Source organism: Nematostella vectensis, chromosome 7 (genome assembly GCF_932526225.1).
Source record: "Nematostella vectensis chromosome 7, jaNemVect1.1, whole genome shotgun sequence".
NCBI lineage: Eukaryota > Metazoa > Cnidaria > Anthozoa > Actiniaria > Edwardsiidae > Nematostella > Nematostella vectensis.
In genome coordinates, this window is record NC_064040.1 from 2,942,681 (window position 1) to 2,960,052 (window position 17,372).

A 17,372-nucleotide genomic window follows, 5' to 3' on the forward strand; every position below is an offset into this window, starting at 1 on the left:
CATGAAAGTCAAGGCGAAGCAAGCGATCGGAAAACGAAAAAAGAGTTATCTATCGGAAACGATGGACAGATGACCTGCCTAAGGAATAGGAAATATCTATAAAGTTACTACGTCTTTTTAATGTATTCCGTAAGGGAAACGTCAGAAGTGTCTTAATAAATTTTGCTCTGACGCACTACGGAGACTTGATTAATAGTGGGAGCATAACGTTGCACACCTACAGATATCACAATAACGAATTTGAAAGAGGCCTAATTCCTCCCACAGCTCTTAAATTAACTTCATGTGCCATACCTTATTTGCATTATCAAGAACCCTAGACTTAACCAAAATAAAAACTGAGCTGGATTTTTTTACCTTTATTTCCTTGTGAAATAACAGGAAGATTATTGTTATTCGATGCCTGGGGAAATAACCCACCGATAGATAGAAAAACATGGACAAAAAAAAATAATTACTCCCACGGGTATATTACCACTAAAGGGAAAACACAATAATTAAAGACAAAGCGGAGGCCTATTTTTTTATAATACCAACAAAATAACTTCTTTGCTCAAGTGAAGACTACCCTGCTAAGATTTTGACCTCCCGTGCTCCACCCCACCGATAAAGAAAGCTGAATTCGATAATACATATCAACAAATAACCACAAAATGTAAACAATGTATTGTGGGATGTGTTAGATGGTCTTTTAAGCATTAGTTCTTTTTATTAATCGATCATTCCTTATGAGGTACATAAATCAAATTATTTTATATTCTTTTTTCTCCAACTCGATAAGCAGAAAACCGCAAATTTCAGAAATACATCTGATGACCATAAGACCAGTGCTAACAACAGAAAATAACCCGAAGCGCAAAGAGGAACATTGACGACACACAGGAAAATGATTGACACATAATGCATTACGAATCGGCTGTTAAAGTGCGCATACCCGTTGGCTATTGTCGCCCCGCCAGATAGCTAACTATCGATAACTAAAACACGCGCAAGACTAGTGGATTACGACACCCCAGCAAACAAAGAAAGAAAATGGATTTTCATTAGACTTTTGCTGAAGATATTTTAGGCGATAAAATAAGCAAACGATTGTGCAATAACAAGTTGAAATGAGTTCTGTCGAAAATGGGCAAAGCTAAAGATGGAAAATGATTTGCGACCCATCTATCAATTCTGAATTATCTCTAATGCTTATAACAGTTCAAATAGGCTTTGGAATCAGTAGTTTTGACGTTGCCCGCCAAAACTTTGCGCAAGATACCCAAACTTTCCTCTTAAAAACAGAAACTGCAACAGGAAAATGAAAAGTTCTTCAAAAATTAGGTGAGTATTCCATTTAATGCTTTTTTTGCTATCAATGTTATTTGATGTCACTTTAACCAGACACGAAGTAACTTGAAGTAGTCTATTTAAATGCAAAAAGGAAGGTCAGGACTGAGGCAACACGGTAAAGAGTCAGTCTGGAGGGTAAGTGTATCAGTGCTTTAATAAATCTACTGTCCTTTAAAACTTCTACTTTTTTCAATATGCGATCGAAGAATTTGTCTGGCTATAAGGAAAGACAAAACAGATTCACCGTTAAAACTTCCATCGCTGATAACGGAAGTTATCTTTTTTAAGATCATATGGATGGTAAAACATTCTTGTTACTTTACGAACATTAAAAAACACATTTGGGAAAGTTCTACCGTACATGTAACAGGCAAAGAACAGTTAGAATATTATTTGATTCTATTTATCTCAACGACAAATAAGGCGGACCATACAACCTCCTTTAAAGTATAAAATAATAAAACATAGACATTTGGGCGCAGAAAAGTTCGTCTTGCTCAACTTTCTTGTTGGCGCGTTTATTCTATTTGAATGAAAATTCTGAACACGAAAGCTCTGATTTACTTTTCAGTAAATTGTTGCGCTAAGATATTTTGCGTAAAATCGCAAAAAAAGAACGCCGAAATAAAGCGCACGAGAAAGCTGCCATAAAACAGATTAGTTTGATCCTTAGTTCCTTGATCTCCTCTTGCAATGGGTTTATGGCTCCATTTTACAAAGTTGTATTGTGAGAGGTTTTGAACTAAAGTTGGCCAGAATCGGGGGGGGGGGGGGGGGGGGGGTGCTTAAAATGCCCGAATGCGGAGGACGGAATCCATTATTGAGGACTAAAAAAATAAATTTTTCCGAGTAAAAGCCTCGATATGCTCCCAGGAGCGTTCATAATCCTAGGTACGAGCCTACGGCGCTTTTTCTAAACTGTTTACGCAATTTCCAATGCCAAGACCAAGAGGGTGTGTGGTATCATTTTGATGCGTTTTTCATTTTCAGACGTGGGCAAAAGACTTTGATTAATCCGTCGCTATGAAATAATGATTCTTTAGAATCTTTATAAGCAGAGCTGTGACAGGCCTAGAAATATCGGGGGGGGGGGGGGGGGGGCTTTATACAGGCATGATTGTAGCTTTTTTTCATCTGGAGCTAGGGTAATATTCTTGATTGAGGTACTAGATAAATTACCCTCCAGAGCCTAGAGATATTCCAGGCTCTGGAACCAGGGTATAGATAAATGAATTACCTTTTGTCTCACAAGAAAAAAAATCAAATATAAAATAAAAAAGTATAATTAAACCGCTGTACAATATAAAAAAATAAAAAAATCCGTGTCAGTATCATAATCGCCTGTGTATTTTTTTATCCTCACCCTTGGAAAACTGTTAAAGGTCAACCTATCACTTCCACAAGACACTTACAATATTAGGGTAAAGCTATCGACATATCGACAGAATGGCTACATCTCAGTAAAGAGAGATGTGTCTCTCTTCTTAGTTGATTCCATGGCCAACATAGTTTCATACTGTTTTAGGGTGTAATGAGGAATAGTGCTAAGCTATGAAATAGTGTCCGTTAACGTCAAGAGAGTGCGACGTCTCTGCATCTTTGGTGATTCAAAACAACGCTAGGAATGCTGCAGCGGATGCCTCGATGTGTTGCCATAAACTCGACATTAACCGTTCAAGGTAATTTTTACTCTTAACAAGATAATCTAGCGATTTTCATACGTGGGAATTTGCATTGGTGGTACAGTGTGCATAGTGGTAGAGATAGCTTATTACTGCATAAGTGAGGTTGCACTACAAAATAAGCGGTGCTGAATAACACAGAATTTACGGATAAAAAGGATACGTTTAATTGGATGGATCCCTTTCATCTTCTAGAAGGACATCCTGTAAACAAACCTTTTCAAGTAAATTCTGAAACTTTAACAGCCCATGCCAGCCAACACCTTCGCGATTGTTTAAACCGATATTATTGGAAGAAAAATTATGAAATTACCATCTAGAATAAAAACTAATGCTTTATCTAACGAAAGCAGTCAAACATATTACGACAGCTGCTCAAAATCAGCCGATAGAAATGGGACTTTTCTCAAGCTTCCTACTCTTCTAGGATGACAAAAATGGCGACTGACTAAGTCTGTGTAAAAAGTGATAATATGCTGGATCCTGGATGTAGCCAGAATTTTCTTTAAGTGATAGAGTCAGGGATTTATAAAAGTGATAGGGTACGCAGTAACGGATATTATGCAAAAAACTCAAGGATTTGGTGATTCATTAATCAGAGAAGACAGCTTTTTCTAGGCAAGGAGGGCTTCGTGCCCCCCTAAGCACACGCTAGCTACACGCATGCTTACGGAAGAAACATCACGTCGTAACTAAAAGTACAATGTCAAGAAGCCATATGCCTTTTTAAAACTAACGTCGCGTTTTTGTTGAAGTGTTGGGATTATTTGTAATCTTTCATTAAGTTTTGTTGTCTCAAGTAAAACGTCACTTCATTTGCCGCAAAAATCCAGCCACCCAGGTTAATGACGATAGCGTTATAAACATAGTCGTATCCTGACAACAAAGCCTTTGTTGGCGGCGAGTGATTTTTAATATATTACTTTTCCTTCTTCCTACATCAAGCCCCCAAGCTGGAACTTGGATTTCACGTAGCTTGAAAATAGCCATAAATCAATTTGAATAATTCAAAAGAATCGCTCACGTTTTGTTTTACCCTTGCAGTGATGCTAGAGCATGTTTGGCCAATACGTTAAAAAATCAATTGAGGGGTGTAACTCTACAAACAGGTCTCTTTGACATACATGAAACGTCCGAAAAATGCCTTCGGAATACCCCTACAATGCTCTATCAAGGATAAATGCAACTGGCTAAAAGCCTTAGGTTGATAAACTTCCGTGGAGGAAATTCTGAAAAGTACAATCGGCCTTCTCCACGCATTATTATTGATAATTTGTTTCCTTTTCACTGGTAGACTGACTGCTTATCCAAAAAAATAATGCTCTGGCCAGCCAAGTACCCTGTTGATATAGCATTACGGAAAGCAGATATTTCCTCTTGTACGAAATACTCCCAGACGCACAAGGCTAGAATAGATAAAGAGGAAGTACGAATCACTAAGAGCGAAAACCAAGTCGGCCGGCAGAGACCATGCGATAACAACGAAACACAGTAATGGACTTTCTAGACATTTAACCACAGGGCAGAGAGGGCAGACATTAAAAGCTGATAAATAAGTTGTAAAAAAAATAAGAAACATTGAAATTCTGTATTTTGTCTTCCGAGAGGTTCTAATTCAAAGGGTTTATCAAGAAAATAAATAAATAAACAAAATAAATAAATCAATATTATTCATCGCAGAATGACAGTTTTTTTTAGCTTTTTGTGCGCAAATGGGAAAGAAGCGCGGGGACATTTTCATTTATTTTTAATTCACATTGTAATGCATTGAACGAATAAGAAAATCTATACAGTAGTGAGAAATTGAAAAGGTGTTCAGCCTCACACGAGCTGTCATCGCAGCGTCGAAATATATATCTAGCAAATTAAATATGTTTTTATTCAAAAGGGTAATTAAGCACTCAGTTTGAAAAACAAAACCACAGATTTATCTTAAATCTCTCAATCAAGGACCACCTACGTAAGCTGATGCTGCCCTCATGGGATTCAATGTCGATCTACCTACTCCCTCCATACGCTTGACCAAATACCAGAAAACGAGCTGGAATTCGTAAAGAATGAAACATCATTTGATTTATGTGCTTTTTACTTGTTTTAACAGGGCCGTAGCATGGGGTGGGGCACTGGGGGGGGGGGGGGGGCAAATAATCTTTATTCTCACAAGTAATCATTGCAAGTCTATTTGTATCTGAATGTGGGCAAAGGTCTATCGTAATACTACAAAGGACGTCGTTTGTTGAGTGCAATGCAAACAATACAACGTTGTGTGTGTTGCTAGAAGCAATCTCCATTTGTGGTAGCTCTGCTTATAATAGCCCTGTACGTGCTCCCGGTAAATCATCAAAAACAAAAGGATAGAAAAAATCCCGGAGGGAAAGCAAAATCTATTATAAATGCTACGCGAATTTAGCAGTGAATTCTCATTGATTGCCTTATCCTTTCAAATCTTGAAATATGTGATATGTTTTGTGCACAAACTTTATCGGTTGCATTTGGCAACACACGTAAAGCCCGCCAAAAGTAGAAGTGTTGTCGCCATGCAAAGCCATTGATCACGTCCATAGAGCACGCGTTTTCGTGACGATGACATATTACAAGTGAGGTCGGTAAAAGGAAAGTCTTGTAATCTATTAAATTTGAGTGGCTAAGTATGGAAAGGTCGCCGGCGCCATAACAACAAAATGTGAACGGAACAGCTGCTAAAGTATAACAAAAAGAAAGAAAAAATACTATAAAGATACAAATAAAGTGGTATAAAGAAATAAAATGTTAGACTGCTAAGCTAGACAAAATATGGGAGGGCAAAGATGGAGTAGAAATCTAATTGTGAATGAGAAAAAAATTGGTGTATTCTTTAATCAACCAATTTGCGCCTTTCCTTGAAATAAGAATTTTTCCCGTTTTGCTTCTTCTGTCATCGTGCGGCCTACAGTTGACAAAAAGCTTTTGAAAAAACCAGCCCTCATAACGCTTCTGGCAAATGTTTCAATATAAAAATTATGTGCTTCGTATAATTATAAAGCTATTGACCAAGATAATGAGTTTTTTAGAACTCTAGCGCAGGAGCTTAATTATGGGAAAGGTGGATGGCCTCAGGGGATTTGAAATAAAGTGTATCACCCAGTAAATAATAACCTAAGAAAAAATAAAAAACCCTAAGCATTCCGTGTTTATTGCAAAATGTTTGCTAGTATAAGGGTACAACATTCTTCAAATGTGAAACTTTTCTCAAGGTGAAAGTCAAATTATCAAGCCTTGGTGAAGCAATTACCTCATCTGTTACCCTTCACAAGAGCATCTTATAGTAAACAATGCCCTCGTTAAAGCGATAAAGTTTCTTTCAGGCAGTGATTCTTATTGAAGGGACTGGTGATTTGTAAGACAGGACAATTTGGTTTTTTCCTTCCAAGAGAATGACATGTACATCCATAATGAATTTATTCGAGAGGGTAAACATTAGTTTTGTCAGAAGTAAATAATGATATAGTGCCTTTAGGCTATAAAAGTTTTTGGCCATGTTTTTACTAAGTTTGAGAGCTACTTAGAAAAAAAGCCTCAATGGGATTCAGGGAAAAAATGTTTTCTTAAACCTAATGTACAAAAGGATATTGAATGGAGACATTGTTCTTCTTTCACAAATTGGGTCAGCGTCTACAGCATTAATTTCTATTTTTATCTTCGCAGATAACAAAGCAATTAAGTTCATCGCCTCCCACGAAAAAAATATCTCAGTCGCCGGAAAACCTGAACAAGCCAAGTCGACAGCAGCTTTCAAAATCAGGCTCCTGCTGACGAGTTGTCAGGGTCTAACGAATTGGTATAATTAGCTTACTTAAAAAGAGAATACGCATTTGGTAAGCAGCTCCTCCTTTAGCAAAAACAGGAACAAACAATTGCAGGATTCTGGAGGCGAGAGATTTGTGCACAGCTTGGCTCGGTAAGTTGCGGTGTGCGGTCTCCAGGACTCCGTTGGTCTTTTTTCAATTCTAAGATTGTTGTCGATAAAAACACTTAGCTCGGTTTGTTTTCTTGAACATTTGGTAACGTCTGGAAGAGAACTTGAGCCATAGCAACTTTATTTTCAAGCGCGGCAAAGCCAATCAGCAGAAGAAGAAAAAGAGGACGTTAAGACGAAAACTGCGTCTGAAAGGGAGTGTCAAGAAAAGGCAACGGCAGAGACACAAAGAAACGATCTAAAGTTGAAATGGAAAGTTCTAAATGAAGAGAGCAATTAGATGTTACTTTGCAAACGCTAAACAATCCTTACGATCAAGCCTACACCTTCAATTCGAAATACATATTGATGAATTTCGCGCCAGCCATAATGAACAATTCCACTGCAGACATCGCTTCAGGATCAGCAAGCACTGCCTTACGAGCCATGCGCCTTACGCTCTACCCTCTGACGTTTGTGGTCGGTTTAGTAGGAAATGTGTTAGTGTGTGTGCTTGTCTTCACGTGGCGAAAGACTAAGAACTTTAATAATTCTCGCTATTTCATCCTTAATCTGAGTATCTCGGATCTGCTGGTGTTGATAATGTTCATACCGTTTGACTTGGCTTATTTGGAGAACGACATGGTCTGGAAGTACGGTCTATTCATGTGCAAGTTTATAAACACGTTATCGTTTTTGTCTGTTATCGTGTCTGGGACAACACTAGCGGCGATCAGTGTGGACCGCTATCGCGCAGTCGTCCACCCGCTAAGCCCCCCCTTTACGTTCAGAACCGTCTCTTTGATCATCCTGGTTATCTGGGTTTACTCTGTATCAACACTACTGCCCTTCGCCGAATCCCTCACCATCCTCCCGAGGGGGTCATGCCAGAATGATTACGCCTGGTGGCCTAACTACACCACTGTACAATTGACGTTTGTCCTCTGCGCGTTCACCCCCGGATTCGTAATCCCAATAACGTGTATTGTCGTGTTCTACTTGTTGATAGCGCGGCATTTAAGGAAAGAACGTGAAAATCATGACCTCCTGCTGCGAGGCGACATCGCGAGACTACGAGTGAGACAAAACAGTAAAATGATCAGAATCCTTAGCTGCCTCACGGTGGCGTTCACAATCTGCATTCTTCCCAGTTATACCATCATTCTTATGGTTATGTTCTACAAGGGGACAAGCTCTTTGCCGTACATAGACGAAGTGCATGAGTTTACGCGCTTGCTTATGACGGCTAACAGTTGCTTGAACCCTGTTTTGTACAGTGTTGTAAGTCGTGAGTTCCGCGCTGAGCTGAGAGGGCTCTTGAAACGGAGGAGGGTAAAACGGGCGCGAACTACGTTTAGTACAACCAAAAACACAAGCTTCATGGTGTCGAAAAATGAGACACCATGCTAAGTAGTTAGCCGTATACATGCAACATTAAGGGTTTTTAAACGTATAGAGAACAGAGTATAGAGGGGAGCCTCATCGTTTTTAAAATACCGTAATTGCTTGAACAACCTCACCCGCCCCCAGTGAAAGCCTTGCTTACTAGGAGAATAAGAACCTGCCCTGAATAAAAAACACCTCGCCCAAATGGAACTATCAAAAGAGAAGGAATACGCGTAAACACCTCCTTTGAATAAGCGCCTCGTCTTAGAGGAAAATATAAATCAGCGCCTCCCCTGAACCCCGTACAGTTCTTTCAAAAGCCCGGGGCGTTTATTAAATTTCGATGGCCCAAGGGGGAGGGTCGTTTAATAGATAGAAGGCGATTATTAGAGAGTTCTTTCCAAACTACAACAATATAACAAACCCAAGTGCAGTGGGGTTCAAATCTCAGTCAGGATCAAGTTTAATTATAGGCAGCGTGACAAATGTTTCTTTAAATTGAGCAAGTCTCACCAAGTAGAAGATTAATGAAATTTGATTTATGTTACCGAAATTCCTATGTCGTTTGTTTTTAAGTTGGGAGGTAGGGTTTATTAGAGGGGGGCGTTCATTACAAACTTGTATGCTTGGGGGGGGGGGGGGCATTTATTAGATAGGAGGCATTCTTTAGATAAGTGTGCATTTATTAGATCATTTATGGTAAGAGCCTCGCCTAAACGTGTTGACACTGATGAAGGGGGCAGTACATTGGAGGGGGCACTCATGGAGGGGGCAGTACATTGGAGGGGGCACTCATGGAGGGGGCAGTACATTGGAGGGGGCACTCATGGAGGGGGCAGTACATTGGAGGGGGCACTCATGGAGGGGGCAGTACATCGGAGGGGGCACTCATGGAGGGGGCTGTACATTGGAGGGGGCACTCATGGAGGGGGCAGTACATTGGAGGGGGCACTCATGGAGGGGGCAGTACATCGGAGGGGGCACTCATGGAGGGGGCAGTACATCGGAGGGGCACTCATGGAGGGGGCAGTACATCGGAGGGGAAAAAAACAAAACTGACGGTACTACCCGCAACAACATTCTATCATATAGAGAACCAGTTTTGTTATGGTTCTGGGGCGATCTATACCCCTTACACCTGTAGTCTTGTACTTGCGAGAGAGGATTACTCACACTTGTAAGAGGCTACACATAGGTTACCTGCACATTTTCAAAAAAACTAAGAATAACGTACTGTCTGCCTCATCATCAAAGTCTATCAAGTTTAGACAAGGCACTTGTCATATTTATCCTCTTAGCCAAGCCACTAATTCGGGGGAGGAGCTTATTAAAGCAATTACAATAGTGCCGGAGCTTCTTCAAGCACATTCGTTTGACCCAATATAGGCTAAAAATCAATATAATGAGGGAAATACTGCCGAGAATAACAATATTGCTCCAAATGTAATGTTTTCCTGAAGATAATTTAAAGCAAGTGTAGTCAAATCAAGTATACGCCATTTCTCATCCATAGCTACAAGTAGCCAAAGCAATTTGTCTCTATTGATATCGTAAACAAAGTACAAAAAAAAAATAAAAAAAATAACTTGACTAAAGGGAAAATGTTGTACAGTCTTTTATCTATGTGTCTCTGATAGTTTTAAATTGTATCTAGTGTTTTTGAAATGGTGTCTTGTTACGTTTGAAATTGAGATTCTTAAAAAAATATGAGATATGCTGTAATGGCCTGATTTGAAGCAATTGTTTTCAAATTTCCTTTCTTTTTTTCTCCATCAATGAAATAGACATGACTTGATTCCCAGTAAAGCTTGATCAAATTTCAAGAGAAATAGCTTTATATACCAACATACCCCTGTGAATTTTTGCCAATTGTCTTTGACATAATGGAGCCTGCCCCTCTTGTTAGAGTAACACAAGTAACAGACGACTAAGCAAACCTCTAGGCTTCCTCCCCCTCCCCTGCAATAGATGCCAGTGAAAAAGAAAGGGTAATAATAAGCTCCCTAGAAAATATCTCAATGTTCTAGGATCTCTGGCAGCTACAATTTTTTGTCACTCAAGGAAAATACCAAATGCAGGAAAGCATCTATTTCCATTATCTGATTGAAAATAATGGCGCAGCATGCAAGATCGAAATTGGTAAATAACTGTTTTAAAATATCTTCAATTAATTTGCCTTCCAATTTAAGATGACAAAGGTGCATACAATAAGGTATAAAAAATCACTTGAAAAATTAAAAAGTTGGAGTTTTACCATTGCCTGTCTGAAATTCTGATTTCCTCAAAAGTCATTTGGATCTATTTAATCCATTCCAATCTGTTCATCCATAAGTGGGCATCTGAGTGAGGACTGCAATGCTCATCGCTACAGTTGTGTTCTTCTCAGTTGTGTTTCAAAAGAGTATAAATGAGGTGTGTCTATAATACAGTATATGATACCTCTGTAATCCTCTGTATGTATGTCTTGTCAGCCATTCTTTCTCCTGTCTCGTTTGATTATAAGTATTTGAAGTGACTGAAAATTATATATTCTTTACAGTCAGCTTGTGAAGTATTCAGCAACATGTCTAACATACCCTGGAAGATATGCATACGTAGTATATAGGGACATTGCGAGTATCGACGCAACAGTGACATCTGTTGGCATTCAGTTAAGGGTGGTATCATATCATCATCACCACTTTCATGTTATATGTTTACGCGTAAAAGCTTAAAGTAATTCACATGATAAATAGCTAGCCTTAGACATAGATTATTACTTCAAAGGAGTTTTGAAGTTCTATCAACTTACAGCTTTATTGCTGTACAAGTGCATAATTAAGAAATACTTTTGATGTATAAGTAAGTACTGTATGAACACTATAAGAACTCTGAATATTCAACCATGATCGCACACTCAGCCCAAAACAATCACAACGAATTTCAAAAAAGGATACTAAAAATGTTTCTCTCCCATGGCTCAAGCATGTAGATGCCAGTTGTTAGCTGGTATTGATAAATCTTAAGGTCGACCCACTTCTTTGCTTTTCCAAACATGGCGGCTTCCTTTCCTTCGAATGCTACCGAGCAACTTCCGGTACAACCTAAGTTCCCGTATAATGAGCCAACATACAATTTTTCCGGTCAGCGGTGAGCTAACAGGGAATTATGCTGAATTTCCTCGGAAGGTTTTTAAAATATATGTGCCGTTTTTTTTAGTATACATTAAAAATATATAAGAAATCGAAAAAAAATACAGTGTTTTTGTCTTAGTGATGAAAACATTAAAGCTGAGTTCCCCGCGCAGTTCCCGTGAATTTGCGCCCCAGTCACTTGACTCAGCGGCCACCCGCACAAACAAAATGTAAACGAAATAAAAAGATGGCAGATTTCTTCTCTGACGAGAGCGAAATCTCACCCTCGTCTTCGCTATCAGCCACATCAGAGACGATGACATGCCCATTATGCCTCCGTAGGAGTAAATACCTCACTTGCTGCTCTTGTCTGAGGTCAGGGAGCGTCACACACACAGGGAAAAGGCCGGAAAGGTAAGGATTGAGGACGCTTAGTGTTTTCTGATGACGGTCGAATTTTATTTTGATGATTATTATTTTCATCTACTTTCTTTAGTTATTGTGAAAAGGTTAAAAGACTAGCTGACTTGAAACACGTAAAGGAAGCCTTTCAAAAAAGGTACGAATCATGGCCTTCTATTCGATATCTCGAAGACAAGAATTTTGAATGCTGTGGTCATAAACCAATATCTTTTCATTATCAAGCTTATCAATGTTTGGGCTACCCTTTGTTTTGCTACTGCATTTTTACTGTGCTTCTGCAGAAATCGAAAACTGTTTTATTTACAAATTTTTAGAGTGACAGAAGAAATAGCCAATAGGCAAGCAGTACAGCAGTTGGTAAGGACGTTTAAATGTTGAATAGTACAGTACATGCTTTTACAAAAGCATACCGTAATTCATATTTTTTATCCTTTATTTAGCAGCCGTGTTTCTCTTTTAGTGCTGCAAAAATCTTTTCCCAAGATAGTTGAACAGAATAAATTCCTAACATTCTTTTTGTAGAATTAAGCCCACCATTTTGAAAGTTCTAAAGTAGTATTTGTTATCCGAGGGCAATATATCATCTTTCTATGTATCTACCCTAATCCCCCATACTGTACCTATGTTGCCTACACTCCTAATTCCAAATTTCATATTATCAACAACTAATATAAAGATGTAACATCAAATCTTGTTACAAAATTATATTGTATGTACATATATTTGCAAAATCTTTGTTTTTTGGGGGACTCTTTTTTGCATACGTATGATCTACAGTAATGATAATGATATCCTTTCTTTCTTGTCAGAATGATGCTGTCATCTTAAAAAGAGAAAAGATTTCATGTATACAGAGTGTTATAAGGCTAATTCAACAACACACTTCCCAAGGTTAGCTGGTGCCAAGCCATATTTTGTAACCATAATTGATATTCTGATGCATCATGTGGGATCCAGATCAGCTGGTAAAAATTAGGGGTAACGCCTCCCCCTGAAATGAGTCCTGTTGCGACTATAATCGGAATAAGGAAATATGTGCAATCAAAGTATTTTCTCCACATCTATGATAAACACTGAGACATGGGGGATGTTCCCCACCATTGTTTTTTTTTTTCTAAAATTGTAAGAAAACATCCATTTGGGATGTGGCTGTGCCCATTGTTTAGTTTACCTTGGATAGTATTGAACAGGGTGGGAATGAAAATTGATGCAGACATGATTATTTTACTAAATACTAATATGGTGATTAGTTTGTTATTGTTGGTTGTTGATGATGATAGTCGACTTGGGGATCAGATGATCACTTTAATCTTTTGTTCCTTCCTATTCAGATCAACAATCTTTAGATTCTATTAGGAAATCAAATGCTGTCAAGAAAGTTAAATTAAAAAGCAATGCAGATGAGATCAAGACACTCTTGGAAGTGAAGAAAAAACACTTGGTTAGTATAAGATAGTGTATAACCTGAAAACATGCTTTGTGACAATGCCTATTACTCATGTACAACTGTATGATATATCTATTAGGCAACATTATCTAAAAGGATGAGAGACCTGAAAAGTCTACAGAATGAGCTTGGCCAAGTTCGACAGAGAAGTATGGCCCTTGTTCAGAAGTACCTTTTCCCAATACAGGCGATACCAGTTTATCCAGTTATGGGCACACCACCGCCACCACAACACACACCGGAATCATTGGATTTGTCAAGAGGTACACTGTATACTTATGTCATTCTTGACTACAAATGTTGTTAAGATCCAAAATATCCTAAGTGGAAAAAGTGGAAAAGAATAGCAAATTATGAAGATGAAATGTTACTTACAGTCACAAACTGGTATCGAAAGCCATAGTGTGTCTTCGTTATGTGCCATTGTTTTGTGTAAAGCGTTGGTTACTGTCCATCTGGCCAAGAGGCTCACTGGTTGATTGCCATGTGTTGAGTGAATCTCTGACAGTTCACCCTGAATTACCATCTCTTTTGATATATACCTGGCATAGCAAACATTACAGTACATATAGAGTCAGCTTCCCAATTTGAAATGAGTTACTTTACAAATGTGCCATTAAACAGGGCCATAGCAGGGGTTGGGGTTCTGTTAAAAGAAAACAAAGTTTCTCAAGCCCGGATGAATTGGATCTTGTTTCAGAGCTAAGTTTTGAAGATCAAGCTGATGCAAGTGTTGAATCTGCCCTTGCTGAAGCTACCCAGACATCATATGTCCAAGGCAAATGGGTCAATGAGACAGCAACTCTAGAGCTTAGTATCATTGATAGCAGTCTGCCTTGGAGTGGTGACTACTCAGCGTATAGGCACTGGGGTATGTCCTTGTATTTTATACTTCCATGCTCAATATAAGTACCTGCTTGTTTATCTGAGGAAGCTTTAATTGCTGTAGGGAAAGCTGGCGAAAAACCTCGCATATAAACGTATAATGTTTTCAAAAATGAGGAAGGAACACCAATAACCGTGCTCTAAGTAGTGTGGGTAAGACAATTATACTTGAGCCCTTGTGTGATACCAGATGGAGTGCAGGTGACTTCTACAAAGTGAAGGAGTCTTTGCTATAGCCACTTCAGACGCTAGAGGGTTGGTACAGAAGGCATGCGCACCCCCCCCCCCCCCCTCTCCTTGGCTTCCAGAAAACACTTCTTGAATAAGTTCGACCTTAAACATTTTGCATGTGATACGGTATTGACTGTGCTATCCCCTATCATATTCCTAGCCCCTAGTCTTTCTAGCCAAAACATAACACAGTATTTTACTTCTTCAAAGAAAAATAGCTCTTTGAGTATAAGCCCATGAAAGGAGGAACATGTCTGACAATTGTATTAATTGTTAATTATTTCTTTTAGTGAAAGCCCATAAGAACGGATCAAAAGGCCCAGGTACGGGCGTTGATGACGTATGGTCCAGATCATACCTGCTAACAGGAATTAAGGCAGAAGGATTAAGACGGTCTACTTAGCTCAATAAGCAACTTGCACTAAGAAATCACTTTTTGGGTGTCAAATTCAAGCTAGAGTGAACAGATATGGCTGCGTCCGTCACGACAGCTAACGACGAAAAATAAAATTTCTCAATAAAGGCCTGAATATAAGTTGCTTTTTTGTAAAAGCCGGAGCGCGCACGGGTTTGCCACCCTGTTTTCTTAGTGCAATTCACCTATTTAGATAATATGAGTCATTTCGCTAATATTCTCTGTCAATTTTGCCACAACAATTAACATTTTCTATGGTGTTCAGCTATGACACCCAACGTCTGTCCTCTGTCAATGTTGTTGATATTGTCTTATTATCAGTGATGCTTGAAGAGCCATTATATTCTCTCGCCATCGTAATCTATAAGTGTTACAATCACAACCAATATACGTAATCTCTGCATTTTCTATCGTGTAGATGATGATGTTGGACTGCGCAACCCTGCGTATACTATCAGCTCAGCACTGACGCATGCCGCTCAGCTACTGGAGCTGCTTGCCTCTCTCTTGGATGTCAACCTACCCAGTAAACTAAGCTACAGGTAAGAGCCCTGGGCCGTGGTGTCTGTTTAGTGTCTCGACGATAATACTTAGACCCTTAGATTCTCCGCATATTTCCCAGAAAAGGGAAAAAATAGACCGCACTGCTGGGGGAGCAAGCAGCTTGGCCACATTTCCTTTCTCTTGTGGTCAGTTGAGCAGGGAGTGACGACAATACCGGTAGATTTTGACGCTGTTTCATTGAATGCCTTAAAAGTGTCCAAAGCTAATCATTACCCAACTAAAAAAAGAAATATCAAGTTCAGTTTCGAATACATATCTAATGTTTAATATTTTTAGTGAATTTTGTCAAAACGAGATGGGTCGCAAGGAATTCCAGAGTGCATTGAGCAGATTGAACACAAACGTACTGCACCTCTGCTTCACTCAGGTAATGGCTGTAGACTATGACAACTAGGACTAAGATACCATTGACACAGAAAACATTGACTACTCATGGCTAACCAATGACAGTCCATGTTTTCCAGTCCATGCTAGTTTATTTTTTTCTCAGTCCATGTTTTCTCTTTTTTTCTCCTTTTTTTTGTCCATGTTTTCCGGATCATGATAGTTGTTTTTCCCCAGTCCATGATTTAAGCCAAAGTTTTCCTTTCCATTTTTCTCGGTCATATTTTTTTCAGTCCAGTTTAGTCCATGTTTTACAAACATGGCATGAATGATACTGTACATTATGTCGCTGATTGGCTCATGTTAATGTCTAGCACGTGGATCCCACGCTGCTCCATCCGCACCGGACATTGAATAACCTGTACGCACTTATCAACACGACGTGCACCGGAAGGTGAGTCATTACAATTCCACGCACGCTACCGTGGCCACCTTGATAGTTTTGTGAAGTAGCCCGATTTTGAGAAACGTGCAACCTTATTGCTGTTGGCGTCGCTTAGACAACCGGTTTGACAAAAAAAAAAACACTGTTTCAGTGCACACCAAAACACGATGGTATTCCTCCTGTTATAAGGTCCATGTCCATCAAATAACTTTTAATGACGTTTAAATGTAGTCTCCTACGCAGCCGCTGTTATTGTTAGTGACGGCTACACAGGGGATTTGTAGTTTTATTAAAACTACTTTATCTTTATCCAGAGGGTATGACACATGAATATAACAAGGGCTTCTGTTCAAAGTTTGCTTTTGTTGACACAGAGGGGGCCCATTTGAGTACCACCCCGAACTCTTATCTACCGATAACGAGAGTGCCGAAGACCGTCCGAGTGACTTCGAATCCAGCTCCGAAGAAGACGGTGACAGTGACACGGAAGCCGATTGGGAAACGCTACCAAAGAACGTGGAGATTCCCGACACTCCTCCCTTTGGGGGAACCAACACGTCATTTACAGAAAGCATAACGTCACGATCCATGACGTCACACTCTACATCATCTAGTGAGCATGAAACCGATGCTCGGCAGAATGAGACGAGTATGAGTTTAGTCAGTTCTGCAGTCTCCGCACTTTGGAACTGGAAAAATAACCGAGACTAAAATAGTAACGCGATCTTGTGGTTGTTGTTTTTTACTTGTTGTGTATTTTTTTTTTTTTAAATACAGTATGCTATTATTAATTGTGGACATTGATGTAGGCCTTCTGTTCTTTTTTAGTTGTATCCACTCTAGCTCACTTGTCTGTCGGCTGTCTTGGTACTCTCGAAACCTCCACTCTCCTTATACTTTTACTATTTACTATATTTTTTAAGAGTTCGTCGAATCAGATTTTGTTTGCAAACGAACTAAATTAGCTCTTCGAATGCGAATTTGCTCACACTGGAAGCGATTTTTGAATTCTGCCAACGACGCCGGTTATGAAAAACTGGATGTCCATTATTCGCGACGCGTGCCAGCTCAACATTGGCCCAGATTTTTTACCAAGTTCGTTCCTTACTGTTCCCCAGGAGTTATGTGAAACGAGTGGAGCGTTAGAGGAAAATACCCCTGGGTTTCCGAGGAGGTCTGGGGATCACGATT

The 17,372-nt window shown here is 39.3% G+C and overlaps 2 protein-coding genes across 3 annotated transcripts; both read left to right on the forward strand.

Annotated features, from left to right (window-relative positions):
• The first annotated feature begins 627 nt into the window (after positions 1-627).
• On the forward strand, positions 628-8,887 carry LOC5507994 (galanin receptor type 1). Of its 2 annotated transcripts, XM_032376746.2 has the most exons (3): positions 628-1,323; positions 2,858-3,011; positions 6,699-8,887. In XM_032376746.2, the coding sequence occupies exon 3, from the start codon at positions 7,318-7,320 to the stop codon at positions 8,356-8,358; it is 1,041 nt and encodes a 346-aa protein (XP_032232637.1). In that variant the 5' UTR covers positions 628-1,323; positions 2,858-3,011; positions 6,699-7,317; the 3' UTR covers positions 8,359-8,887. The 2 variants fall into 2 exon arrangements, with proteins under 2 accessions (XP_032232637.1, XP_001628619.2); XM_001628569.3 differs by lacking the exon at positions 2,858-3,011.
• A 2,665-nt stretch (positions 8,888-11,552) lies between these two features.
• LOC5508003 (beclin 1-associated autophagy-related key regulator) lies at positions 11,553-16,985 on the forward strand. The gene is made up of 12 exons (XM_001628568.3): positions 11,553-11,861; positions 11,944-12,006; positions 12,185-12,227; positions 12,680-12,761; positions 13,202-13,311; positions 13,397-13,580; positions 14,018-14,188; positions 14,724-14,756; positions 15,267-15,390; positions 15,689-15,779; positions 16,111-16,190; positions 16,556-16,985. The coding sequence occupies exons 1-12, from the start codon at positions 11,695-11,697 to the stop codon at positions 16,890-16,892; spliced, it is 1,485 nt and encodes a 494-aa protein (XP_001628618.2). The 5' UTR covers positions 11,553-11,694; the 3' UTR covers positions 16,893-16,985.
• The last annotated feature ends 387 nt before the right edge of the window (positions 16,986-17,372 follow it).